The sequence below is a fragment of the Bolinopsis microptera genome, chromosome 5, assembly GCF_026151205.1.
Source record: "Bolinopsis microptera isolate Bmic1 chromosome 5, MBARI_Bmic_1.0, whole genome shotgun sequence".
Taxonomy (NCBI): Eukaryota; Metazoa; Ctenophora; class Tentaculata; order Lobata; family Bolinopsidae; genus Bolinopsis; species Bolinopsis microptera.
In genome coordinates, this window is record NC_087076.1 from 16,181,502 (window position 1) to 16,204,918 (window position 23,417).

A 23,417-nucleotide genomic window follows, 5' to 3' on the forward strand; every position below is an offset into this window, starting at 1 on the left:
TCCTCAGGTGATGAAGCTTTCATCGATACCATGGGGAAACATAGGTTTGGGTTTATTTGTTCTCTACATTCTGAACTCCGTGAATGTTTTTTACACTTTGTACTACCCTCGCCTGTGTAATGAGGAATCAGAGTCATGCTTCTCTGCAGCGTTTGATGACAAAACTTTGTATGACTTCTACGTTGTTGCTTCCACCGATTCTTATAACCTGCAGTCCCAAAATATCATTGTTGGAAAGAAGAATGTACAACTATCTGTTGGTTTCGAAGAAATTGTCACAATCGATCTTGATAAAAAGTTCTTGAAGAACAACACTATTTTTGGGCATGTTGTAGTTGTTAGAGCAGGAACAAATCCAATGTCAAAGAACATAGTTTCTGGCCATTACACCACATCATTGACGTCATTCAAGGTAGAAGAGATTGTTAGAATCAATCTCATGGAGGCAGTAAGTGCTAAAGACAACTCCACTGTCATCGCACATTGGAGGCCACGCCTAGCAGCTCACATATTGGATCCTGCTCTTAAATTTGATGGGAAAGAGTACCCAGGAGAATTTAGAAGGATGATGAACAAGAAAAGCATGACCTACAAACCTGTGCTCTATGTTGATCAGCTTAGTCAATCCAGACGATATGACACATCTCTAGGCTCAGGTGCTGTTAATCTTACTGTTTCCTTTACTCCCATTACTATTGGTAAGCTCAGAATATGGATGCAGTTTGAGGAAGCAATTCGAAATCTCAAAGAACTCGGATTTGGTGAAAATGACATTGATGAAATCAAGGGTATATTCACAGACACAAACATGTACTTCCTGACACTTACATTCTTTGTGACAATCTTTCATCTTCTGTTTGATTTCCTTGCCTTCAAAAACGATATTAGTTTCTGGAAAAATAGGAAAAACACAGCTGGATTAAGTACACGAGTAATAATATGGCGATGCTTCAGTCAGGTCATCATCTTCCTTTATCTCTGTGAGTTCAAAACATCTTACATTATCCTTGGTCCTGCTGGGGTCGGAATGTTCATAGAGTTGTGGAAAGTTTGCAAATCTCTAAAGTTTTCATTTGTTGGGGGTAAAATGCACTTTGGAGAAAAGTCAGAAGAGGAAAAAGCAACAGAAAAGATTGACAGTGAGGCTATGTGGTACTTGCAATGGTTGATGTACCCTCTTATACTTGGGGGCGCTGTGTACTCACTGCTTTATGTTCCTCAGCGCAGCTGGTAAGTATTACATATTGTTATCATATTATTATCATATTCTTATATATATATCTTCAGGGGCTATCCCGTAGTAAACCATGTTTAACTGAATACAATATTAGTAAGCCCCATGCCAGTAATCATTTGTAATAATCTTACTTAACACTAATTTAAATTAGGCCCAACTGCCTGTTTGTTGTTTTTTCTAAAAGATTCCAATTTATAGGTACAGTTGGGTGATAAACAGTCTGGTGAACGGAGTGTATTGCTTTGGGTTCCTCTTCATGACCCCTCAACTCTTCCTCAACTACCGCCTCAAATCAGTTGCCCACCTACCTTGGAGAGCTTTCATGTACAAGGCATTCAACACCTTTATAGATGATGTGTTTGCTTTTATAATCGTCATGCCAACTGCCCACAGACTCGCATGTTTCAGAGATGATATTATCTTTGTGATCTATCTTTACCAGCGCTGGCTGTACCCTGTTGATAAGGCTAGGGTTAATGAGTATGGGCAGGTATTTGATGAGACTGAGACTGAAAATGCTGTGGAAGAGAAAAAGGAGCAGTAAGCAGTTTAATTGTACTAGCTACATTTCTTTTCAGTTTCAATTATAATAAAATAATGTTTTAAGGTATAATCTTAGTAAGTTAGTAGTATGGATTGTTTGCAGTTGTTAGGTGCTTTTATCTCAACATGGTTTAATTGAGTTTAAATATCTAACTATAAGTATTTTGTGTTAGGTTAAATACCTATGTTTATTGTTTAATATAAAAAGGTTAGGTCTTAGTCATGAATATTCAATACTGATGAGAGCCTTAATGTCAACATCCTTTGACTTGAACGGATTTCGGAAATCCAGAACATACGAGCTCGGCCATGTTACTGAATTTGGTGCTCATACTGTAATTTAGAATAATTTAATTATACTTGTTTTTTTTGTTGCGTTTTACAGGATATTTTTGTTAGTGTTTATTTATGTAGGTACTACGTCCTTCACTCAATGTGCATAATATGTACTATGTAGGGATATATGATATACTATGTAGATGTTAGTTTGTTACATTTCTTTTTCAGATCGTATCTTATGTTACAAGTGTTCTTTAAAGTTTGAATTTCACTAAATATGCAAATTGCAATATATATTATATTTCATTGCTTATTCTAGATTTCGGCTCAATTTACGTACATACAAACCCACACAAATTATGTTAAAAATCTGATCGTTTTACAGTTTTAAAAGTTGTATATATATATATTATCGATCTAACGTCTCGCTGAGTGACGTCCCCCATATCATCTCAGCTAGAACCAGGTATGTCAGATGCAGAGGTTGAGGAACTAACTGGAAGTATGGCTGCTGCAGCTGTGAAAACATCCCCTAAACTTGCTAACAGACCTGCTTCTCCCATAATTGATATATACGGGGATGAGGAGGACTCTTTTGACCAAGGAGGAAACATAAATGTAAGTTTGATCAATAAATGTAAGTTTAATCAATGAATGTAAGAGTACGTTTAGTTCAATATGATCAGATATGCAAGAATATAGAAGTAATGAATCTTATATTATTTCATCTAAATTTTTTCCTGGCTCTTTGCCAGGACCAACTTCACAATGAGTATGTTGACAATTTGACGACCGACCATGTCTGGTTTAAAAGTATGTATGTTTGATAGTAAATAGTTTAACGTATTATATAGCAAAGTATCTTGAACAATCAACAAGCACAATCCCAACACAACAAAACTATTTTAAAAGTTTTACCGGGAGTTTCACAAAAAAATGGCGCAAGATTGAGGCCCGAATAGTTCCTAGTATCATAATAATACCTCTTGCCGGGCAGGGTGCCCCTATATAATACTGGGGACGATTATAATCCACCAAGATTACTATGTACTAAGTTTATAAAATGTTTCGCATATTATTCCGACTGATCGCACATTCTTCTGGAACCTTCGGTAGAACATAAAATACTTAATAACATTCAGTTGTTAAACTATTTGCTGATAAGGCACTAGTCTAGACTAGTTTGTGCAGTATAAGTGCTCATTATTTTGATTTTACGACTTTGAAGATGTTTGACAAGTTGTTTGTTTCTCTGAACTCTATAAAGCGATCTACAAACTACTTATATAATTGAAGTTACGACTGAGACTAGAATCAAAACATCATGGAAACTAATGTGAGTGTTATGCAAGTGTTATCATAACAGTACATCGGAATCACATAACACGTGATCCCGCTGTACCGTCCACATTTTTGGAAAAGTTCTGGCATAGTGTCCTATTATACCGAGCATAGTATTTCAGCTCAAACGCCTTGGCTCTCGGCCATGTTTTGTCTCCCAAGATGGTACGTGTAGGAGACAACGTCTGAATTAAAAGCGTGATCCTTATCTCTGTTCCCGAAATGAAATTATGGAATTAAGGAATGACTGGGACCAATATTTCTAAATTTCTTTCAAGTATTTAAATCTGTATTCTAATATTTTGATTTAAAATAACGGCCTGTTGCATTTTAAAAAGTCGTAAATCTATCGCCTATATTTTTGTTTTAATCTGCTGACGAAAGTGTTACCTGATGTTACCTGTCTGTATGTCATCTGCAAGTCTCAAATTTTAAATACGGCAATGTTATACGACCCAACCGGACCCAACGTATGTACATTATACATTGACCTCTTGCACTGTACTAGTCGTTAAATGTTTTAATTTCTTCGCATAGATTATTATAACGACGATGATTAAGCTAGGTTATTACTGTTTTGACAATGTATTCAAATACCAGTATCTGTTATAGCAAATAAGTAAACTCATAGTTTCAACAAGCACAATATCAAACTGAACACAGCGAACTACGTGGTGGTATTATATATTAAAATCATACCGAAACCCCACAAGAAACATCAAGTAATTTAGAGAGTGTTAAAACGAGGGTTCCAACAATTATCAGACCAGTTCCTGCCAGAGAAAGAACCTCCACCCGCTCACTGAATACAACAACTTGAACCAGGAACGCTAAAACAGTATCGAAATTTCTCATCAGGGACACGGTTGCAGTCTTCTCATAGGACAGTCCCCTGTTAAGAGCTAGGACACCAGTCACGTTTAGAAATCCTGAAAGTAGCATCAAGAAGCGAGGAGTGTAGCAGGCGGGGTTAATGTATGAATCCCCAGATACTGTTTGGAACCCTAATCCTCCGAGATCTCCCGCAAAAACCATGTACACTGAAACTGTGACATAGTTGACTCCTTTACCAATTTTTCTCTGAACTGTGTAAGCTGCTGCCATGTTAACTGCCCCTATAATCGGCACCAAGTTGTAGTACCACGGTGCCGCCTTGTCTGCATCGCCATGGAATAAGAAAGTAGGCTTGGCGATCATAACTATTCCGAAAATTCCAAGCACCATTGCTATGATTTGGGGAAGGGTCAATTTCTCTTTCAAGAATATTCTACCCAGAATGCAAGCAAAAACTGGCGATGCGAATATGAGAGCTGTAGCATCTCCTAAAGGAAGATTTTGGTAACTCCAAATTTTGGCCAGCCGGACCACCACACTGAACATGACTCTAAAAAATAGCAGTTTCTTCAAAGGAAACTTGGTGAGAGAAATGCCTTGAAAGGTGACAAGCACGAAGAATAACAGTAGGGAATATGTGCACGTTATTATGATAAATTCCCCGGTAGGGATGTCCTTTAGATGCTTTGTGATGACTCCCTGCGACACAGAACATAAAATACATATCAATATTAATCCAATCCCTTTGGCCCGATTTCTGATCGATGTTTTTTCCTCGCCAGACGCTTCCTTCAGGATTGTTCCCTGTTCCTCTAATTCATCTTCTTCTTTCGTACTATCCTCTAAATCTACCGATTTGAGTGATTGTGATTGTTTTGATAGTCCAGCATTATTTCCCGTTACATCTCCATTGTTCATTGCAACAGGATTAACGACGACAAGTCCTCCGTGAACGTCTTCAGTTTCATTATTATTTCTTGAAGAAACATTTATCATCTCAACTTCAGCATCATTTCCCGCACTTAATACTAGGGGATTACTTTGAACGATGCTGCTGTCCTCGCAGTTGGTAGTTGTGGCGGGAGTCATGTTGTTATCGTGTTTCTGGTTTACCTGTGAGTTGGTATGATGGTAAGGTTACTAGTAGTAGTTACTAACCATAGTAACCGTTACTACATAATAAAATACAAACATTGTAGTTGTAGTTCAGCGATAGAACTATTTTAAAGGCGCTTGTGGATTTTTTGGCACAACGAATTTCCTGGTTAACAAGCAATAATATATGGTTACAAAACGCACTTTAGGGACTAGGGTACTAGGAATATGTTATATGACATCATCGTGCGCGTGGTTCAACCAGAAAGAAGTTGAAAATGTCCAACGAGCTAGTCAAAACATCTCAACATAAAACGACCATGTGTTCAATCCAGGCATCGACCTTCATATCAAAATACGTGCAGATCAATTGTTCTTCATAATTGGTTTAAATTTAATGCAAGACAATCTAGCCATATGTGATATGATGATTAACGAAATCAAAAAATTATTTTGGATTAATATGCAACCGGCCGTTATTTTGAATCATAAGATTAGAACACAGATTTAAACCCAAAATTTAGCAACTTAAAACTTAAACGAAATATTTGGTCCAATTCGACTCAGTCATTCCTTAATTCCCTAATTTCATTTCGGGAGCAGAGATAAGGATCACGCTTTTAATTCGGACTTTATCTTCTGCCCGTCTTATTAAGGGTGGGGGTTCACCCTGATTATTAAGATTATATAACGCTGGTTGTATGGTAGCTTCTTGAAAATATGATAAGCAGATTAGCTAGGGCCGGGGATCTACAAATTATCACCTGGTAATAAATTCCCGATCAAAAGTAGACATTAGACACTAGACAAGGGCCCCGACACCAAACTAGCGCCACGGCATGTATTTTTCTCATGTTTTTATCTTCTTAAGTTCCTAGGAAATGAGATTGACTCGGATATATAAATAGGCTGTAAGTCGCAAATTACGCATCCACCAGGCCGCCTCTGGAAGAAGGAAGTCTTTGATAGAACAGCAATTTAACCTACCAGGGGGGCGGCCGGCGGCAAAAAAGAAAGCGCAAACAAAAATAAAGAAAAAACATTTTAAAATAGTTTGGGGGCTGGAAAATAATTTGGTCGGGGGCGGAAAATTATAACGTTGCACCACTTCGAGTGGCTCGAAACGGAGTTCTCCAATACTGAATCGACGTTAATACTCTACGAGACAGGAAATCAATTTTAGCTAATGACTGACGATCATGTTTTACACAAATAATATTGAATTACACGTGATCTAGTGACTTAAGTTATGTGATATTGTACAATAATTAACCAAGTTTAAATAGGAAACAGCATAATTAACCTACACTGCCTACAGCAAGTTAAGAGTCTTTTTGCTTTTTGGATTTTGCGGAGAATTGGTCTAGTGAGCTGCACTTGTATTATAGGCGGTCACTAACCGGTCACTAACCTGTTAATGACTCAAATTGCTGCATCTTGTTACAAATCCCAATTCAGGTCGTCAAAAACCAATAAAATTACTATCTATAAAATATTTTTTGTAAAGAATACCACGTGATAATTATCTAACTTTGTTTCAGGTGGATCTCATGTCAGCTCCCTCCTCCCCCAGCAACATCCGCCACGACTCCTTCTTTCAAGACGAAACCAAAATCGTTGGCTCATGTAGGTCGTGTTTTAACTCTATGTTAATTTCAGTGCGGATGCGTTATCTACTTTGTTTTCATTTCACTTAAATCCATTTTATTTTATTCGCTTCAATCGTTTGTACGATTCCTTGCCTCAAACCCCAATCTGTTGCAATCCACGAGGATTAAAACCATTCTCTTGTGAAATTTACTGACAATCTTAGTCAACCACAAATTATTAGATAATTATGGTTGTTTAATTGTAGTACATTCTCAGAGCAATGGTAATTATAACGTCGCTAAGTATGTGGTATAGACACTAGACAGTTCATATAGACAGTGCACGTGGACAGTTTTCATTATTAGACAGTTTCCACGATTAGAGTATCTGCTTTTAAATATGATGATTACTTTTACGGTAAATGTTATGCCCGTCAACCCTGCCGTGTTTCTTTCATCGACACTTTGTGTAAATCAGCTAAATCTAACGCATCACTTGCGTTAGTAGTTCACGACCGATCCTCCGGCACCGATATCATTTTTCCACTGTCCGTTATATACATGAACTCCGTCAGTAAAACTCGTTAATTCTAAAGAGGGAGGTACGTGACATTTAGATCTTAACCTGGTACCGGTAAACATTGTCTGATCATTAGACACTGGATTAGATTAGATTCCCTGTATGAGCTGCTGTGCAGCGTACTAGGAGCAGGTGTGTGTGTGTGTGTTTACATAAACCCTTTGTACTTGTACTTGTAGTAGTAGTATTAGGGTATAAGTAGTATTAGTGGTATTAGTATTAGTAGTAGTGACGTTATGTATACGCTATCCAGTGCAGTTGTAGTGTTATCTAACTACGCTCAGTTACTGCTCGCATTCTTTGTCTGTCAGATTGGGATGACCTTCCTCCTTGAACCATTCATTTCACGTAAGTTTCCGTTTTAATAGGCCGTCGCTTCACGTGCATTTCCATTTAATTGGTCGTGGTTTCACGTAAGTTTCCGTTTTAATTGGTTGGTGTGATCCACAGTATCGTTATCATTGGTAGTGCAATTAAATAATTGACGTCAAGTAAACGTCTCACACAACCATCTCTCACAGTAAATAGTTAGTTAGAAAAGCATATTTTATTTCTACTTTGCGCGCTCTGTTTGACATCAGTACTAATATCGCTCTGAACCGCCATGGTATTTAGCAGATCTATACATGCTCCAACATTACAATATTGTATTGTTATTATATGCTGATTGCTGATTGTAACGATTAACTACCTACCTTGTTAATGAGTTATAATAGTACAGTCGCTGCTTGCCCTTGTGTCTGGCTGCTATTTGAACTGTCTGATGTTTTCCCGACTGTTCTTACGTTCTTTCTCTCTCTCTCGTTGTGTCACATGGTTTCCTGTTTTGTATTGTGTTTTGCGGTAGGAAATTGGGAATGTAATTGTTAATGTACCCACATAGAGAACATTGTATTTGTACTCAGTGCTACATACAGTATGATGTTGTATTAGTGGAGATCTCCTGAGTTTTCCATTGCTCAGACGGGGTTCCTTCTTTTTATTGGACAGTTGTCCGTAATCTCGTGCTGACTGACCTAGCTTCTACCTTTGCATTTACTTGCTATTGTATTATTCCTCTATTATACAATTGGTAATCAGAGATGCTTATTCGGTGCTTAGCCTACCTTCAATTAATTATATAACTATTGAGTAGCATGGACGCAGTCTTACGGCAGGCTTTACTTCCCAAATTACGTTTGCTCGTTCTGCTGTATTTATTAGGTTGATTCTGGTTTCGGTCATTGATAATATAGCCTGTTAAACATTTGATATATTATATTGATATTTACTTTATTTCGTGTATATTATATTATTTGATTAAAGGATGGATATGGATGATACTCTAGATACATTAGGCACCAAGGCGGGGGAAGTGAAGGATAACTTGATAAATCAAGGGGAGAATGTTAAGGGTACTGTTCAGTATTATACCGCGGGATATTGTTAGCCTGGATCAATTCAATTAACTCTGAGATAGTGATTAAAGTCTATTTTAAATATTATCATGTTTCAATAGTTCATAGAACTAGAAGGATATATTATTATATTATAAGATTTGATAAATGAACTCCAGCTATGCGATTTTTGTCTTTTAATTATTACAATTGCAAATAAATGCAACCATTTCAGCTGGCGTGTGGAACTGGTTCGCGTATGCTAGAGGTCAGATGGTTGATGGACTGAACTCTGCCAACGCATATCTCGAGGACAGTGCGGTAAGTTTACTTTTACATTGCGGTTTAATTAAAATTTAATTAACCTTCCTGTAACATAATTGTCAAAACAACAAGTGTGCCTATTATTGAGCATGCATACGAGTGACTGAATACAAGACTCTGTCTAGAGGTAATCTCTAATCTTATAACTCTTTTACTGTCGTATTTTACGTCTTGATTTCAAACTGAACCTGCAGGCACTACAAGCAACAACAAACACCATATACCACGTGGGAGAGGAAGCGCACAAGAAATTCGCACAAGCTGGGGCTTACACTGGCTCTCTGGGACAAAACGTCGTAGTGAGTATATACATTCCAGTGAACTTCCCTTTTGTGAAATTCTGTACTGCTAATCTCCCGATTTGATCAATGTAACAGATTTTGAAGTGTCATAATTATAACGCCCTTTGCTGTAATTTGAAACGAATTTAATATTTTGGGTTCGTTATAATTGATACACATCGGCAGACATTTTAAACCATGACCAGTGGTTTGGCCTTGTGCCAAATAATGTTTGCTGATGAATAATTTCTGCTGATAAATAATGTCTGCTGATAAGAGTATAAGCTTGAACTAGCTGGAGGCTGGGTCTTATTTCAAACCGATCTGTAATAAATCTTATCGTTCAGTCACAAGTGCAGTCGTACGGTCAAGTTTTGCTCTCGACAGTTGATTTAGCTAAAGTTAAAGATGATAGTAAGTTAAACCTTGTAATTATTGCTCTGTGAATTGTGATATCGACACGTCTTCGATAATTAGATTGTAACGGAAGTCTAAGTTCTGGCGCGACATGTAATCTTGCACAAGATGCTGGTTTCTTAGATTCGATTCTTTCCGCTTCCTGAATTGACAAGATTTTAAAGACTTATATCGCATTATCCTATGACTGAATATACCAAGATTTTCGGGGACTTACCCCGGGTCAAGCTCTCCTCCGCAAGCAGATGAGAACTAATGAAAGATTCCTTGTTTTCTATAACAAGTTTTGGGATATTATTGATATTGAAAGCAAAGCTTTCTTCGCGCAAAATGACGCGCGCTAAATTCAATTTTTCGTTCTGCCGATTCGTTCGATCGATCGCTTAGGTACTTTTAATTCCTCATTTACACGTTTAAGTAACACCCTAATAACTAATTTATGCTAAAATTGATCATAACATATCCCTATTACCTATACGATACTGGGGACGGATCTCTCTTCTGAACGACACTTAACGTATTTCATCATTCCAGCGCCGATCGAGTTGAGCATAATCTGCGAGAAGCACATTGACGCCAGCTCTTTGAACGCTGCTTTCCAAGAGGTGTTTTACAATACCACCTCCTGTGGTTACGATGTAGTATCTGGTTTGGCAGCACAACTGGTCGGTCCAGCATCTGCTATTGAGGTTAATATGTTAACAGTTTAATGTTAGTATTACTCATGTCAAAAAGATGGCAATAAATTAGATCATACTTGTTAAATATAAGTCATAAACAAGGGATAGTTAAAAACAACGTCCAAGTCTAATCTTTCCCTTAAACGAGTAACTAATTATTATAAAATATAACTTCTAAAATATAAACATGTATGATGTGTAGGGTTGTAAACTGAGGATTCAAGCAGCCCGAGCGCAGAAGTTGGTATCAGATGGATCAGTTGTGGTTGCAGTCGACAGTTTTATCAATGAAGTAGTCCCTGGAACGTAAGTTGCAATTCTAAAGACTATATTTTCTGAGGATCATCATAATATGTATAATAAGTTTTAATTTTCAAAACTCTCGTTCTCACCATGACACAAAATAAAAACTAATGTCGAGAACCAAAACAAGGATCTCAAATCACCCGATTCTCATTCAGATGGGTAGAACAATACTGCATGTTGGTAAATGACCTGCAACACGAGATAGATCTGCATGTGTTCAGTCAGCCGGTAAACGTACCAGCCTCTCTTATCATCAAATCTAAAGATGCCACCCCGGCTGAATATGCTCTGCGATCTTCAGGATACGCTAAATCCATTATCGAGGTGGGGCATATGTCTGACGCACTTGTTATTTATCATTATAGACAGTTTCCTTTTGTGATTATGTTCATTTTTATCAGGGCTGTTGGAAATTTAGCATTTTCTTGTTTGAAGAATTCCTCAGTGTGTATAAACATTGAATATTACAATTTTGAATGAAATATTCGCACCCCTAAGCTAACATAACCATTTCAGGTGATATCAGAGACATTTCCCGATGTAAACATCAAAGATTGGTACAGTCCATTTGTAGGAATCTCCAACAAGAAAATCCTCTACCTTGTATCCCAACTTTTAGCTGCGCTTTATCATCAACGACTGGTAAATACGCAACGTCCCGGTGTCAAGAGCGATGAGGAAGATATCGATGTGGACGCCATGGAACGGTCGTAGCTAAAAAATAAGACACTAAGAACGTAGTTATAGTTCTCAAGCTTTCAAGATGAAATCGTTTCAAGGAGCGAAAATGTATGGTTTGTGTTTATGTGTTCATGAGTTATGAAAAAACTTCTGCCGTCGATCGGCAAAATCGTGAACCGAATTGTGAGATTGTGATGAATTTATTATTGGTAATTCATGTTTCAAGTTTTAAGATTTATTTATTCAAGATAAATCCGAGCTCCTTTCCAATTTACGTTTATGGTGATATTGAACAAATTTGGTATCATGCTGTTGACAGAATGATAATTCAATTTATAGATCCGATAATTGATTCGTTGCATGGTAGCTGTGACTTTAGCAATTCTGACAGATTCCCGAGGTTAAGATGCGAAAAAGTTTACATGAATGATTAATGAAAAGATTATCTCTATACTTTTAGTTTTCCAATTCTAGCGGCTTCATCGAATTTGATGATATTAAATATGAGATCAGGGATTCAGCTTTGTATTTTCGTAACAGATAGTTTCCCGGATAAACTTGTATTTCAAAGTTCTAATTGATTGATATCCATTAAACTACCGAGTTTGATTACCTTATTAGCGGACGGAAACGTCATAAATTCGAACCAATTAACATAATTATTACCGATGGACAAAATAGATTTTTGACAAGGTGCAAAAGCTGAGGTTAATTTAAATTTCCTATATTTCAATTATTAAGTGAAATAAAATTGTTAAATTGAACGGAACTAATTGCATTTGCATCAGTCGCGGTGTGAGCTCAAATATTGATACATCTGGCATCCCTGCCGCATAATAATCGGTGAACTTTCAACTGTTGCTATGGTTTTACCTGACGGCCTCGGTATTGATCTTGATGAATTGGATGTTTCCCACTTGGATGTAAAACCAATTCCCAATTATGCGTAAGTATCCAATCTTAAAAGCAAAAACATTTCCGTTATTTTGTTAATGTTAGTTCAATTATATTTACATCACCATTACAAAGAACAAGTTGCGTGCCAAAGTCTTGCTAAACCAGTACATCAGGGCTATAATACTGGTTTAGCAAGCCACAGTCTGATGCAGGAAGCACCCATAAAAAGTTGATAGTAAATTAGATATTAGAGAGCAGGGAATATGTTTTTAAATGTTCCGCTTTGGCATAAAACTAACCATTTCTTGTAGTATCGTCATTTCGCCGCGAAATAGTGGCTATATCTAAAATGGGCGGCCACACGGTAGATAATCCGTGAGTCTTTACTCTTTAGACTAGATTATGTTATTATTTACCTGCTTGCAGTTGCAATTTCTTTAATTCTAATATCTTTCCCACCCTGGGATTTTGAGCTGTTTTGACCGAAATTCTTATTTGCAGAGAACCTGCGAAAGTAGCTGACCAAAGTCAACCACACGATCATCTTGACATCGAGGAGGGAAGTGATGAAATCCTCTCTGCCTTGGGGTTGGCTTTAAAACTTCATTTTTATGTCTGATCTTATATCTGCTAGACTAGGACTGATTTTTATATTCATCCATTTGACCTTATAGTTATAAAAAGTTGATAACACTTCACAGAAGGTCTGGAGAAGGTCGGTCACCAGTTCTACGCGATAAGTCGCGTGGACAGCAGTTAAGCTTCAGATATTCATAGGCTATATTTGTACCCCGGCCAATTGGCAATTAATAGTGACGAAAGCCAGCAACACCTCAGTCGGTCACCAACATAGTATAGTAAACTGTGGACAATGTTAACATTTGCCGAAGTTGAAAACATCGCGCGTCGGATGGGTCACATTACAAATATCAAAGAATCAATATTAAACCAGATCAGAAGTTGGGGAAGTTGAGATAAACGAAGAACTATTGGAACCGTTCTACGAGGACAATGAGATTGACGTGTCCAAGTTCATATGTGGACTACTCGATAGGGGTCTGCAGCCACTGAGTGATCCTCGATTCAAGACCATCATCAACAAGTGAATTATTCTTTCTTTATTTGAAAATGAAATTCAAGTTGCAAATTTGAGCACCTTAATCATTAATTAAGCTCGATAATAATATCCCAGTTGGAGCATTTGTCAACCATATTAGGAAGAATCCTGAATAGTGAATGGAATATGGATCGTGTTTAAATGTATGTAATATTTCAGGATGAAATCATTCAATACCAGTGATGATGGAAAAACCATGCCAGAAACTATGCTACCGGAAGATTTCAAAAAGTATGTATTTAAGGATTTAAAATTTGAATGTTGATCTACAGCAACATGAGTGAGATCAAAATAGTTGTCCGTTAGAAGATGTTTCCTGCTAAATAATATTAAAACTGAAAACATGTCCCCACTCGGCAGTCGGCACTCTCCTACCACAAGGGTGGGCGGAGATTATTATATTCTCCATTAACAATTAAAATCCAACCCAGTTTTAATTCAAAAACACGTCCTGACCTCTATCTCCTATAGATCAGAATAACAAGTGAACCCATTGCAGATGTTTGGCCTCCAACATGGTGTTTATCCAACAGGCTCTATCTGGCAACATGATAGTCCCTGACTGGAAGAGGTTTTCTGGCATGATCTCTGATATTTTCGAGCAGTGCAGACCCGGAGATTTTGGCGAGGTTGGGTCTTTGAGTTTTTGTTTCAAATTGGTTTTGGTTTAATCATCTTAAAATTAATATGTCTAAGTTCAATTAGGATAATTGTTCATTATGTATTTTCAACATTATTTTCAACATACTCTTCTATTACATGTACTATTAAATTAATGCTCATTTGTGCTCCGATTTGTCCATGATATATCCTACACAACTTCGTTGTCAACTAGGTAGCTAAGCTAACTGCGCAGCTCCGCAATGTTAACCCTGACGGTTGGGGTATATCTGTCTGTACAACTGACGGACAACGGTTAAACTTAGGAAACTTCGACACCAAGTAAGTACCAGCGATGATGCTGTGCTGGTGATTTCGAATACCTTAATTCCCAAAAATTTGGGCGACAAAAAATTTGAGCGGGCCTCTCGCCCAAATTTTTTGCAGACCAAATTAATTGCATAAATCTTTTCCGTCTACTAAATTTTTTGCTAACCAAACTTTTGGCATTTGGCCTGTGGCCCTGAAATCTATAGAAAGATGGCTTTTTCTTCATATCCAAGTGAAATAATATTTGAAATTTTAGTTTTCTAATCTGTCATTCATGGCTTGACCAAGTAAAAAGGCTTATATTTTAAATGAATAGAAATAACTGGGATAGCTAACAGCTACTAATAAAACAAATGGCTAGAGGTACGGATAGCTAGAGATTTAAACAAGATCTGCAAATGGATTATCATCTACCGTAAAGTCTGATCTACAAGCATCAGTTATACCCGACTTCTCAAAGCCTTTCCTTATGTCATCTGGCCTCCGTTTTAAATATACAAAAAGTTCGTTGATCCAACGAACGTGTACTTCACGGATCACTGTCAAGCGGGTATCAATTTTCACATTGTCTGATGAAACTCCTCCATTGAGGATCTAACTGAAATTTTAGTGGAAAATCGTTCATTTTTCGAAGAATTTGTGCCCAAATTTTCGGTCGCCCAAATGAGTTCAAATTTTCTGCCCAAATTTTTCGGGCTCAAATAAATTGTGCTCAATATAATGGCACACAAATTTTTGGGAACTAAGGTATTTAAAATATTTTATCAGAAAATACGATTATTGATGAGCTCTGAATGCGCTATGCTTTTACACCTATCAGAGTTTTCCACGTTTACTGAGATTGATGGCGTATATAATCGCGCCCGATTGGTCTCCTTTGAGACGTCCACGAACGCCTGCTCCGCGAACGCCTGCTCCGCGAACGCCTGCATAACATCCCACCTAAAACCCAGGTTTCCTCTGATGGACTTTAGTCGAGTCCTCCTGTACTGTATCGTTTGCAGCGATACGTCTGGTGATTATGTCCACAAGTACATCGGCAAAGAACCTAGTGGGGGCAGCGCTGAGGCTCTTACTCTTAAAGATAGTTTGTACTAAATTCACTATCAATTTCATTATTTACTCTGATCATCAAAATTAATTAAGATCATCATTCGGCATCATAGTTATTATGGAACATGTTTCTGCTATCTTCACTTGCCGGAATATTAAAACATTATCTGGTCATTATGGTTTAAGCCCTGAATTACACTTACCAGAGATGCCGCACAACCCACTGCTTATGACTGGTGGAGTGACCCTTACTTCTCTCATGAAGCCAACTTACTGCTTCTCCGAGCGGTTCGAATATTTCTCTCGAAAGGTTCAGGGGTGAGAAAACTTTAACTATCAAATCATTAACACGTGACTGGTTATTGGTTAAGTTATGACACGTGACCTTCAAAGAACAAGAAAAGTAGCTCATGTTTTACTTTGAAAACATTTAAACCGTTTAATATGTTTATGACGATTGTCCTTGTTTCCTCAGGTTTGCTGGGAACGACTACATAGGTTTCAACAACTCTCTCTCCCTAGCACTGAAGGACCACTCCAACAGACTCTACGCTATCGGACACTTCCTTAAAACTAACAAATGTCTTAATAAAGACGCCCCTGTGAGTCTCAAGATCATGATTATTTCATTTATGTTTAGATTTATTTAATGGACTTATGAGCTAATTTTGGTAATTTTTCATGAGTTACCTGAGCTTACTTTTCGCCGTTTTAAACGGGGAACGACACTCGATGTCCTCAACCCTAAAATTCAGTAGATCGTCAATAAACAAATTTTACATACACTAATTAATTGCCATTATTATCTTTCAAGTCGCATTAACTTTATTTTCATTTTCTTCACTCAGATAGGTAATCTTAACATTAGTTTTATTTATCTTTCATTCTTTGATTGATTTTGTCTTCTTGCAGACATCCAATGTGCGTGCACAAATTACGTTACGGTTCTTTCCGTAACGCTGGGTAAGAATTTCTTGTTAAATGGATGTTATTCTCAGAAGAGGATTCATGGAACGCTTTCAATACTACAAAAATCACTGAACAGTCTCCTTTTCATGTATTTAACTGCTCATCCTATTTGTTCGGGGTTAACAATTACATACACTTCATAAACTTTATGTTACTTCTCCACGGAGAAATACTTCTCGCTGAACTGCAACCTGCTTCAGTGCTCACTGCTCACTTATACTCTCACTAGGTACTACTGGAGGAGTTAACAGAACTAACTATCCACTTCTCCTCAATAGACGCAACTTGTTCTAGTGGCAGTGTCATCGCTGCTACTCTCGCTAACGGAGGAATCTGCCCCTTAACAGGTTCCCTGACGGGCATACTTTATATTGGGAGAACATCTTGTCATTAATTAATTAGAAAGTTGTACCGTATATGAGATAATAGTGAAGGTGACAACTTTTAACACTTATAATTCAGGGGAAAAGGTGGCACTTCCGGATGCAGTCAGGAACTGTCTTAGTATAATGAACTGTTGTGGAGTTAACGATTACAGCGGAGAGTTCATGTTTGAGGTCAGAAAGTTTTCAGACGCTCTGTTCCTTCATACGAGAAAAAAAAAACATTTTGTTTCAATTATCGAAGAGCGAAAATGCTTGATAAATTAACGATAATCTATTTCTATCACCCAGGTGGGACTGCCAGCAAAAAGTAACCAGTCAGGGGCACTAATGTTAGTTATACCTAACGTTCTGGGAATGTGTATCTATTCTCCACGTCTGGATAGCAGCCAAAACTCCTCCCGCGCTGTTAAATTCTGTAAGGTACGGACACTTGAATCGCTTGTTCAGTGCACTGGTGAATTATGGTGGAGATCGGTTCCTAATCTTGTTGCTGGTCGACTAGATTAATACAATTTTGCTTTACAACATATCTTGTTTCAGTCACAAAACCCGTTACCCACGAATATTTCCAGAAACTTCTGAGCACGAACAAATTTCAAGCGAGTTATCTTTCAGCTGTTCACGGAGAAGTTTACGTTCCACCAGTTTGACCCCTGTTCCACAGCTAGTGCTCTCAGCGATAAGTGGGACCCTAGACGGCAGGAGTTCTCCGAGAGTAAGGTATCCAATTGAATAATGTCCCATACTTTTCACCTACCGTCTTTTTTTGGAACATTTCCTTGAATGATCGATTTGAATTAGCATAAATGATAAATGTTAATAAAATACAGATGGGAGCCAGATCTCCATCACTATAACACTTTACAACAGGAGCAACAGAACTTAACGTTGCTATTCTCCTCGTTTGAGGGGAAGATGACCACTCTCTACCGGTACCTGAAAGAGGGCGTTAACTTTGATTTCCCTGACTACGACGGTAGGACTGCTATCCATCTAGCTGTTTGTGGTGGTAAGTAAATTAGTTGCTTGTAAGTTTTAGTTTTAATTCTTTCTTAGTTTTTAGAGTCTAATGGATTTTCCTGACAGTAGCAGTAAGGTTTTAATTCAGTTTGCATTAAATCTGATGTAAAGCATGGAGCAGTTCTTTAAATTATAAGGTCAAGTTAGTTGTCTCTCTTCAGGTCAGATTGAGGTTATCAAATTCTTGGTTGAGAAATGTAAAGTCTTCATCAACCCGCGTGATAGGTCAGCATGATTTCAATCAATTCGGATACAAAATATTTTTACTGGGATATGAATAACAGCCGTTTCATTTTCTCAATACTTTATTTTCTTTTTTCCTTTTTTAAATACTTCATTGTCTTGACAGGTGGCAAAGCACCCCATTGGACGATGCTAAAAAGTACAACTATGAAGAAATCGTAGCCTACTTGCTCCAGCACGGAGCTAAACCAGGTACCGAAATGAAGGAGTGAGGTGTGCACGTGCAGTGTGTGTCACGTGGCAAATGAAGGAGTGAGCTGTTTGTCACGTGACTTTCAATCCACGTCACGTGACTTTCAATCACGTCACGTGACTATGTGTGAGACGTGTGGTGAGAGAAGTTCAGCTCAAGAGGTGGAGTGAGAAAGTGTGTGTGCTGATATCAACCGTTGATAATATCATCTGTATTTGGGCGAATGTTGAAAATTTTGGTTGTTGAAACTTTTAAAATCAATAAGTTTATGTAAAAGGTTTATTTGCCCACTATGCCCATTTATTTTCTTCCATTAATTTTTTATAATAGTGCAACATCAACTATCGTTGTAACAGCTCAAAATTATGATAAGTTATTGAAATAATCTCCTAATTTTAATTTGTATTTCTTTTGTTGGGTTTTTTTGTTCCGTATGAGTTTTTCAGTTTTCTCTCTTTCACATCAGAAAAGCAGAAAAACATGGTTATAGTAGTTCATAAATGTAACACAAACATCAACATTGAACAATTTAACCATACCATCGGGCAATGACACCTCATATCAGTCTTGTTAGCATCCACTCGGAGTACCTTCTGATGGCCCCATTTGTTTCATCGGGATTATCTCTGGCTCGGTGTTTTTACGTGGAACATCACGTGGTTCGTCACGTGGTTCGTCATCGTTCCTTACAAGAAACAGACTCCTGATCGACGCTACGATAATCGAAGAACATAGTCTAGGAACTCCTGTAGTGTTTTGTCATAAAGGACAGAATTGATTACAGAGTTAATTGGTAGAATCATCATGGCAAAAGGAACATACCAATATGTTGCATCGATAATATCTAGGTTGTGCAAAGCGCAAACAAGGTCAAAAGGAAATCGCAGCACGTGCAGAATCGCGATTTTTCCCATTCTCCGAGACATATCGCGATTTTTGACGTTTGCCGAGACAAATCGCGATTTTCTTAGATCCTCGCGACAAATCGCGATTATTCCAGTTCTCTGAGGACCAAATTTGCGCATTCTCCTTTAAATCCGAGGGCAAAACATCACGTTCTTTATAGTGTGTGTTCTTTCAGTGTGTGTAATCAGTGTAGCTTACGTTGCAAATATCGAGCTCTCTTATCTTTTGTAAATTTGCGATAAGTTCAGTCTGCTGCTACAGCGTAGTTTACCTTTGCGTGTGTACTTGTACATTACTATACAAGTACACTATGGCGGATGACCCAAGTTTGACCCGATCCCAGGAGTTAATCAAGGAGTTCAATTATGATGAACAGGAAGATGTGGAAGGCTGTGTTGCAAGGTGGTCCAGTCAGTTAGGAAAAGACCTGCACATGGACTACAGTGACATTGATTACGAAAGTCGTGAAAAGATCAAGACTAAGGATAAACAGACTCTGTCAGGCTGGCTTGTGAATGCAGTAGACCTTGTTCGTCGGCAGAATAGTCAGTTGTATCTCTTGAAGGAGATCATCGAGTGCTTCAAGACGGAAGCACTAGCAGACAAAGAGAAGGTGATCAGACTGCAGGGCCAACTGCTTGTGCAGAAGGATGAACAACTTCAGTTGCTTAAGACGTCTGTTGAGGAGACAGTGCAAACGACGGTGGAGTCAGGGATTAAGTGCTACAGTGCAGCTGTACAACAGAACAGTACAAGTGGTACGGTCTGCAACAGTAATATCCTGAAGAAGGTGATGAAGAGTGTGGCTGCAGAGGAGGACAGGAGCAAGAACCTGATTGTGTTTGGGCTAAAAGAAGAGGAGGAAGAACAGCTTCCAGCGCTAGTTACCGCAGTATTGGAGGAGATCGGGGAGAAACCTCACTTCGAAGCGACTAGAATCGGCTGGAAGAGACCAGGTAGTACGGCTATCCGACCAGTCAAGATCACCGTCCCAAGCTCCACAGCAGTTCATCAGATTCTGATGAAAACAGGGAGACTGAGGCTAGTTGAGTCGCACAAAGATGTATGGATATGTCCAGACAGATCCTGCGAAGAACGAGCAACAAGGAAGCATCTGGTAACTGACCTGAAGAAGAAGAGGGCTGAACAGACTCATCTCGACCACTATATCCGGTACGGGAAGGTATTTAGCCGTGATAAAAAGCCATCATGAGTTATTTATGTCTCTCGGACACTGATCAGTATATGTAGGAGTGATGAGAATTTTATGAGTTTTCGGATGTTATCTGTATTTGAGAGACAATTATATAATTTAAATACTTTATTATTTGATTGTTTCACACTTATCATATTTCATAATTTTATTACTAGGTGGAGGTGATGTTATTGAGACTTTGGGCGGCCATAAAACTCCTGTTTTAAAAGTTGTTCTCTGTACTTGTTTCACTGACCCACGCTTTATAGCATTTATACATTTCGGCCCAATTTATATGTTGTTCGATTTGCTGTACATTTGTATATTTGCTATTTTGTAAAAGTTTCAAATAAAAAAAAATCATAATTATATGGAACTAATCACATCCACAGCCTTCCGAATGTACATGTAGCCGTAGGTACGGAACGAAAAAGTATTTTCGGCTCATAATGATCAGGGTAGCATGAAACATGAACAGAAGTAGTTTCCAGAAACACTTTGAAAATAATTTCGATTTAGAAAATTTTCGGTCCGAGTCATTCTCGATAGATACAAGGAAAGTGCCTCAATATGTAAGTTCAAAAGATGGAGTTCGCTGTTTATTAGTCTCGTGATTGATATACTGATAGTTGGATAATATCCGGTTGGAAGAGACATGGACAAATGAAACAGGAAGTTAAGAATGTAGGCAAATTTTCGGCGTCAACGCGTCAACGACATCTTTTAATACTTTCAACACTACTATATAACAAATAATTTGAGCCTGAAGATGGCGTTGCCTACATTCTTAACTTCCTGTTTCATTTGTCCTTGTCTTTTTCAACCGGACATTATCCAACTATCAAAATGTAAGTTACTCTCCTTTTTTTCTATGTAAACATAACTTTTATAATAATTCTTGCGTAAAAATTATAATAATTTTCTATTATGACTAGAAGCCGCAAAATCACAAATCATCAATTAAACCACTTTAACCCGCCAACTCTTTCTATGTCAGTACAGTTAGTTTGGTCTCGATAATTCATACAATACGGATATGCCCTTTTAGTTAAATCAAACAAGGCACACCTCGTATAGTTTAATATCGGCATTCGGCACTGTTGTGTTGGTTTCAGGCAACCTCTTGTTTATGTTGCGGTAGTAGGGACTGCAGTTGGTAGTGTTCTAGGTTTAATTACAGAACTGTTCGTACTTGCTATTTAAACAGTCTTCATGTCCGTCACATATCTGGTGAATAGGAACATACTCCGAAGAGAAACCTATATCTCATAAGCTAACAGTTTTACAGAAAACGCCGTAGTTGAACCCGTTGCAGTGATTTTCATCTTCACATTCTTCCTCGTCACATTTACCATAACAGTATAGGTCAGCTGCTGTGCGGGGTCAATGGCACACAACTGCCCCGTACCCAAAAGTCTTATAGACGGAATAAACGTTTTCAGATCCGTGATTATAAAGAAGAGTAGCAAAATGACGATGCTCTTTGTCATGTTTGTGCTGTGAAGAGGAGAAATAAATTTCACAATGATAAGTGATAACAAATGATTTAATTGTTTCTCAAAAAGCTTCGGAGCCGATTCCATTGTAGTACGTTATCTTAATAGTAATTGAACATGCGGTAAAACGAATCAATTTTAAAAACGGCGGGTAAATTTCGCACTGACGCAGTGATGCAGGTTGGCTGCTATTTCTGCTTGATCGACTTGATCTAGCACTGTGTTGTGTTCATTATAATTATCCAGCTTAACGATCAATGAAGTTTCAATGACCATTTCCTCCCACTAGGCTTACACTTCAAACGCAGTCTTCTACTGTAATTGATATGTTATTAACTGATCATCCCAAATCATAATGGTTTAATCAGTATGTTGTAAAATACTGTACAATATGTGCATCATAATTTGTGTTGTTATTTAAAATACCAATGAGATAAAGCCGGTGTATTATATTTGATTTGGCCCCGTTGATTAACGATTGTGTCAATATCACTAGATTTTGTGGTTAAACCCTATTACAAAGCTTTTTTTGAATTTCATAGCGGTGTTTGTCGACCATCCCAGGAGTTGCTTGTTGGAGTTATGCCGAGAGATACAGACATCAGCAAAGTGTTCGGACGTCATCTCCGACCACACCACTCGTCCACTACACCGTAAGCTTTAAGAGTTTAAAAACACTTTTGAACGTGATCGCTTTTCGAATTAAGCATGGCAATGTGGTACTGGTACTGCTATGTGGCACACGCAGAATCAGGATTTTTCCCATTCTCCGCGACAAATCGCGATTTTTGACGTTTGCCGAGACAAATCGCGATTTTCTCAGATCCTCGCGACAAATCGCGATTATTCCAGTACTCTGACTCTGAGGACCAAATTTGCGCATTCTTCTTTATTTTTTAATCCGAGGGCCAAATATCACTTTTTTTATAATTATATGGAACCAATCACATCCACAGCCTTCCGAAATCCGATTTCCGAATGTAGGTACGGAAACGTATTTTCGGCTCATAATGATCAGGGTAGCATGAAACATGAACAAAAGTAGTTTCCAGAAATAAAGTCATTCTCGATAGGTACAAGAAAAGTGCCTCAATATGTAATTGTAAGTTGTTTCTTTCCTTGTAACTCTCATTGTTTCTATACAAAGATAACATAATGTAAATAGTGTGGATATATGCGAATATGTAATCTACAAACTGCACTCTAACTTGACAGATCTGTTTAGATCTTAGCAATACTGATCAGTACACACTCAAAATATTAATATAGATGCTATTGTTTTGCCTGACGAGCCTGTCGCTGGAAATCTTGAAGCTAATTTTTAAAAATATTTACCGTTCTTTTGTTCAACCGCCGCTTTATTGTACGGTTTAAAAGATGGTTGGTCGGATATCAACCTGAAATGTCAAGAATTTTCAAGAAAAATTTCAAAACATTTCAGTAAACTAT

At 37.9% G+C, this 23,417-nt stretch overlaps 3 protein-coding genes across 3 annotated transcripts in view; all 3 read left to right on the forward strand.

Annotated features, from left to right (window-relative positions):
* Positions 1–12,159, forward strand: LOC134816149 (lipid scramblase CLPTM1L-like). The gene is made up of 11 exons (XM_063824918.1): positions 1–1,230; positions 1,436–1,709; positions 2,516–2,677; positions 6,871–6,955; positions 9,110–9,195; positions 9,393–9,497; positions 9,827–9,893; positions 10,431–10,585; positions 10,779–10,882; positions 11,038–11,206; positions 11,399–12,159. The coding sequence occupies exons 1-11, from the start codon at positions 11–13 to the stop codon at positions 11,594–11,596; spliced, it is 2,625 nt and encodes an 874-aa protein (XP_063680988.1). The 5' UTR covers positions 1–10; the 3' UTR covers positions 11,597–12,159.
* Positions 12,160–12,426: 267 nt separating this feature from the next.
* On the forward strand, positions 12,427–18,390 carry LOC134815492 (glutaminase liver isoform, mitochondrial-like). Its single transcript, XM_063824030.1, has 16 exons — positions 12,427–12,509; positions 12,962–13,048; positions 13,413–13,562; positions 13,737–13,808; positions 14,077–14,206; positions 14,413–14,519; positions 15,461–15,594; positions 15,767–15,878; positions 16,036–16,162; positions 16,759–16,876; positions 16,992–17,086; positions 17,204–17,335; positions 17,531–17,635; positions 17,786–17,924; positions 18,097–18,160; positions 18,285–18,390. Exons 1-16 carry the CDS (start codon positions 12,427–12,429, stop codon positions 18,388–18,390), a joined length of 1,761 nt encoding a protein of 586 aa, XP_063680100.1.
* Positions 18,391–21,203: 2,813 nt separating this feature from the next.
* The window catches only part of LOC134816129 (glutaminase kidney isoform, mitochondrial-like), a 42,642-nt gene continuing 40,428 nt past the window's right edge, over positions 21,204–23,417 (forward strand). The window contains exon 1 of the mRNA XM_063824889.1: positions 21,204–21,232. The gene's annotated coding sequence lies outside the window, so the exon portion shown is untranslated. The remainder of the gene's footprint in view (positions 21,233–23,417) is intronic.

Bases quoted from the DNA above. Each gene is read 5' to 3' on its own strand.
- LOC134816149 (XM_063824918.1), top strand. From the start codon at position 11: ATGAAGCTTTCATCGATACCATGGGGAAACATAGGTTTGGGTTTATTT. The intron at 9,196-9,392 runs GTAAGTTTACTT...CTGAACCTGCAG, and splicing joins CATATCTCGAGGACAGTGCG to GCACTACAAGCAACAACAAA. The intron at 9,498-9,826 runs GTGAGTATATAC...CTTATCGTTCAG, and splicing joins CTCTGGGACAAAACGTCGTA to TCACAAGTGCAGTCGTACGG.
- LOC134815492 (XM_063824030.1), top strand. From the start codon at position 12,427: ATGGTTTTACCTGACGGCCTCGGTATTGATCTTGATGAATTGGATGTT. The intron at 13,809-14,076 runs GTATGTATTTAA...AACCCATTGCAG, and splicing joins CTACCGGAAGATTTCAAAAA to ATGTTTGGCCTCCAACATGG. The intron at 17,087-17,203 runs GTCAGAAAGTTT...TCTATCACCCAG, and splicing joins GCGGAGAGTTCATGTTTGAG to GTGGGACTGCCAGCAAAAAG.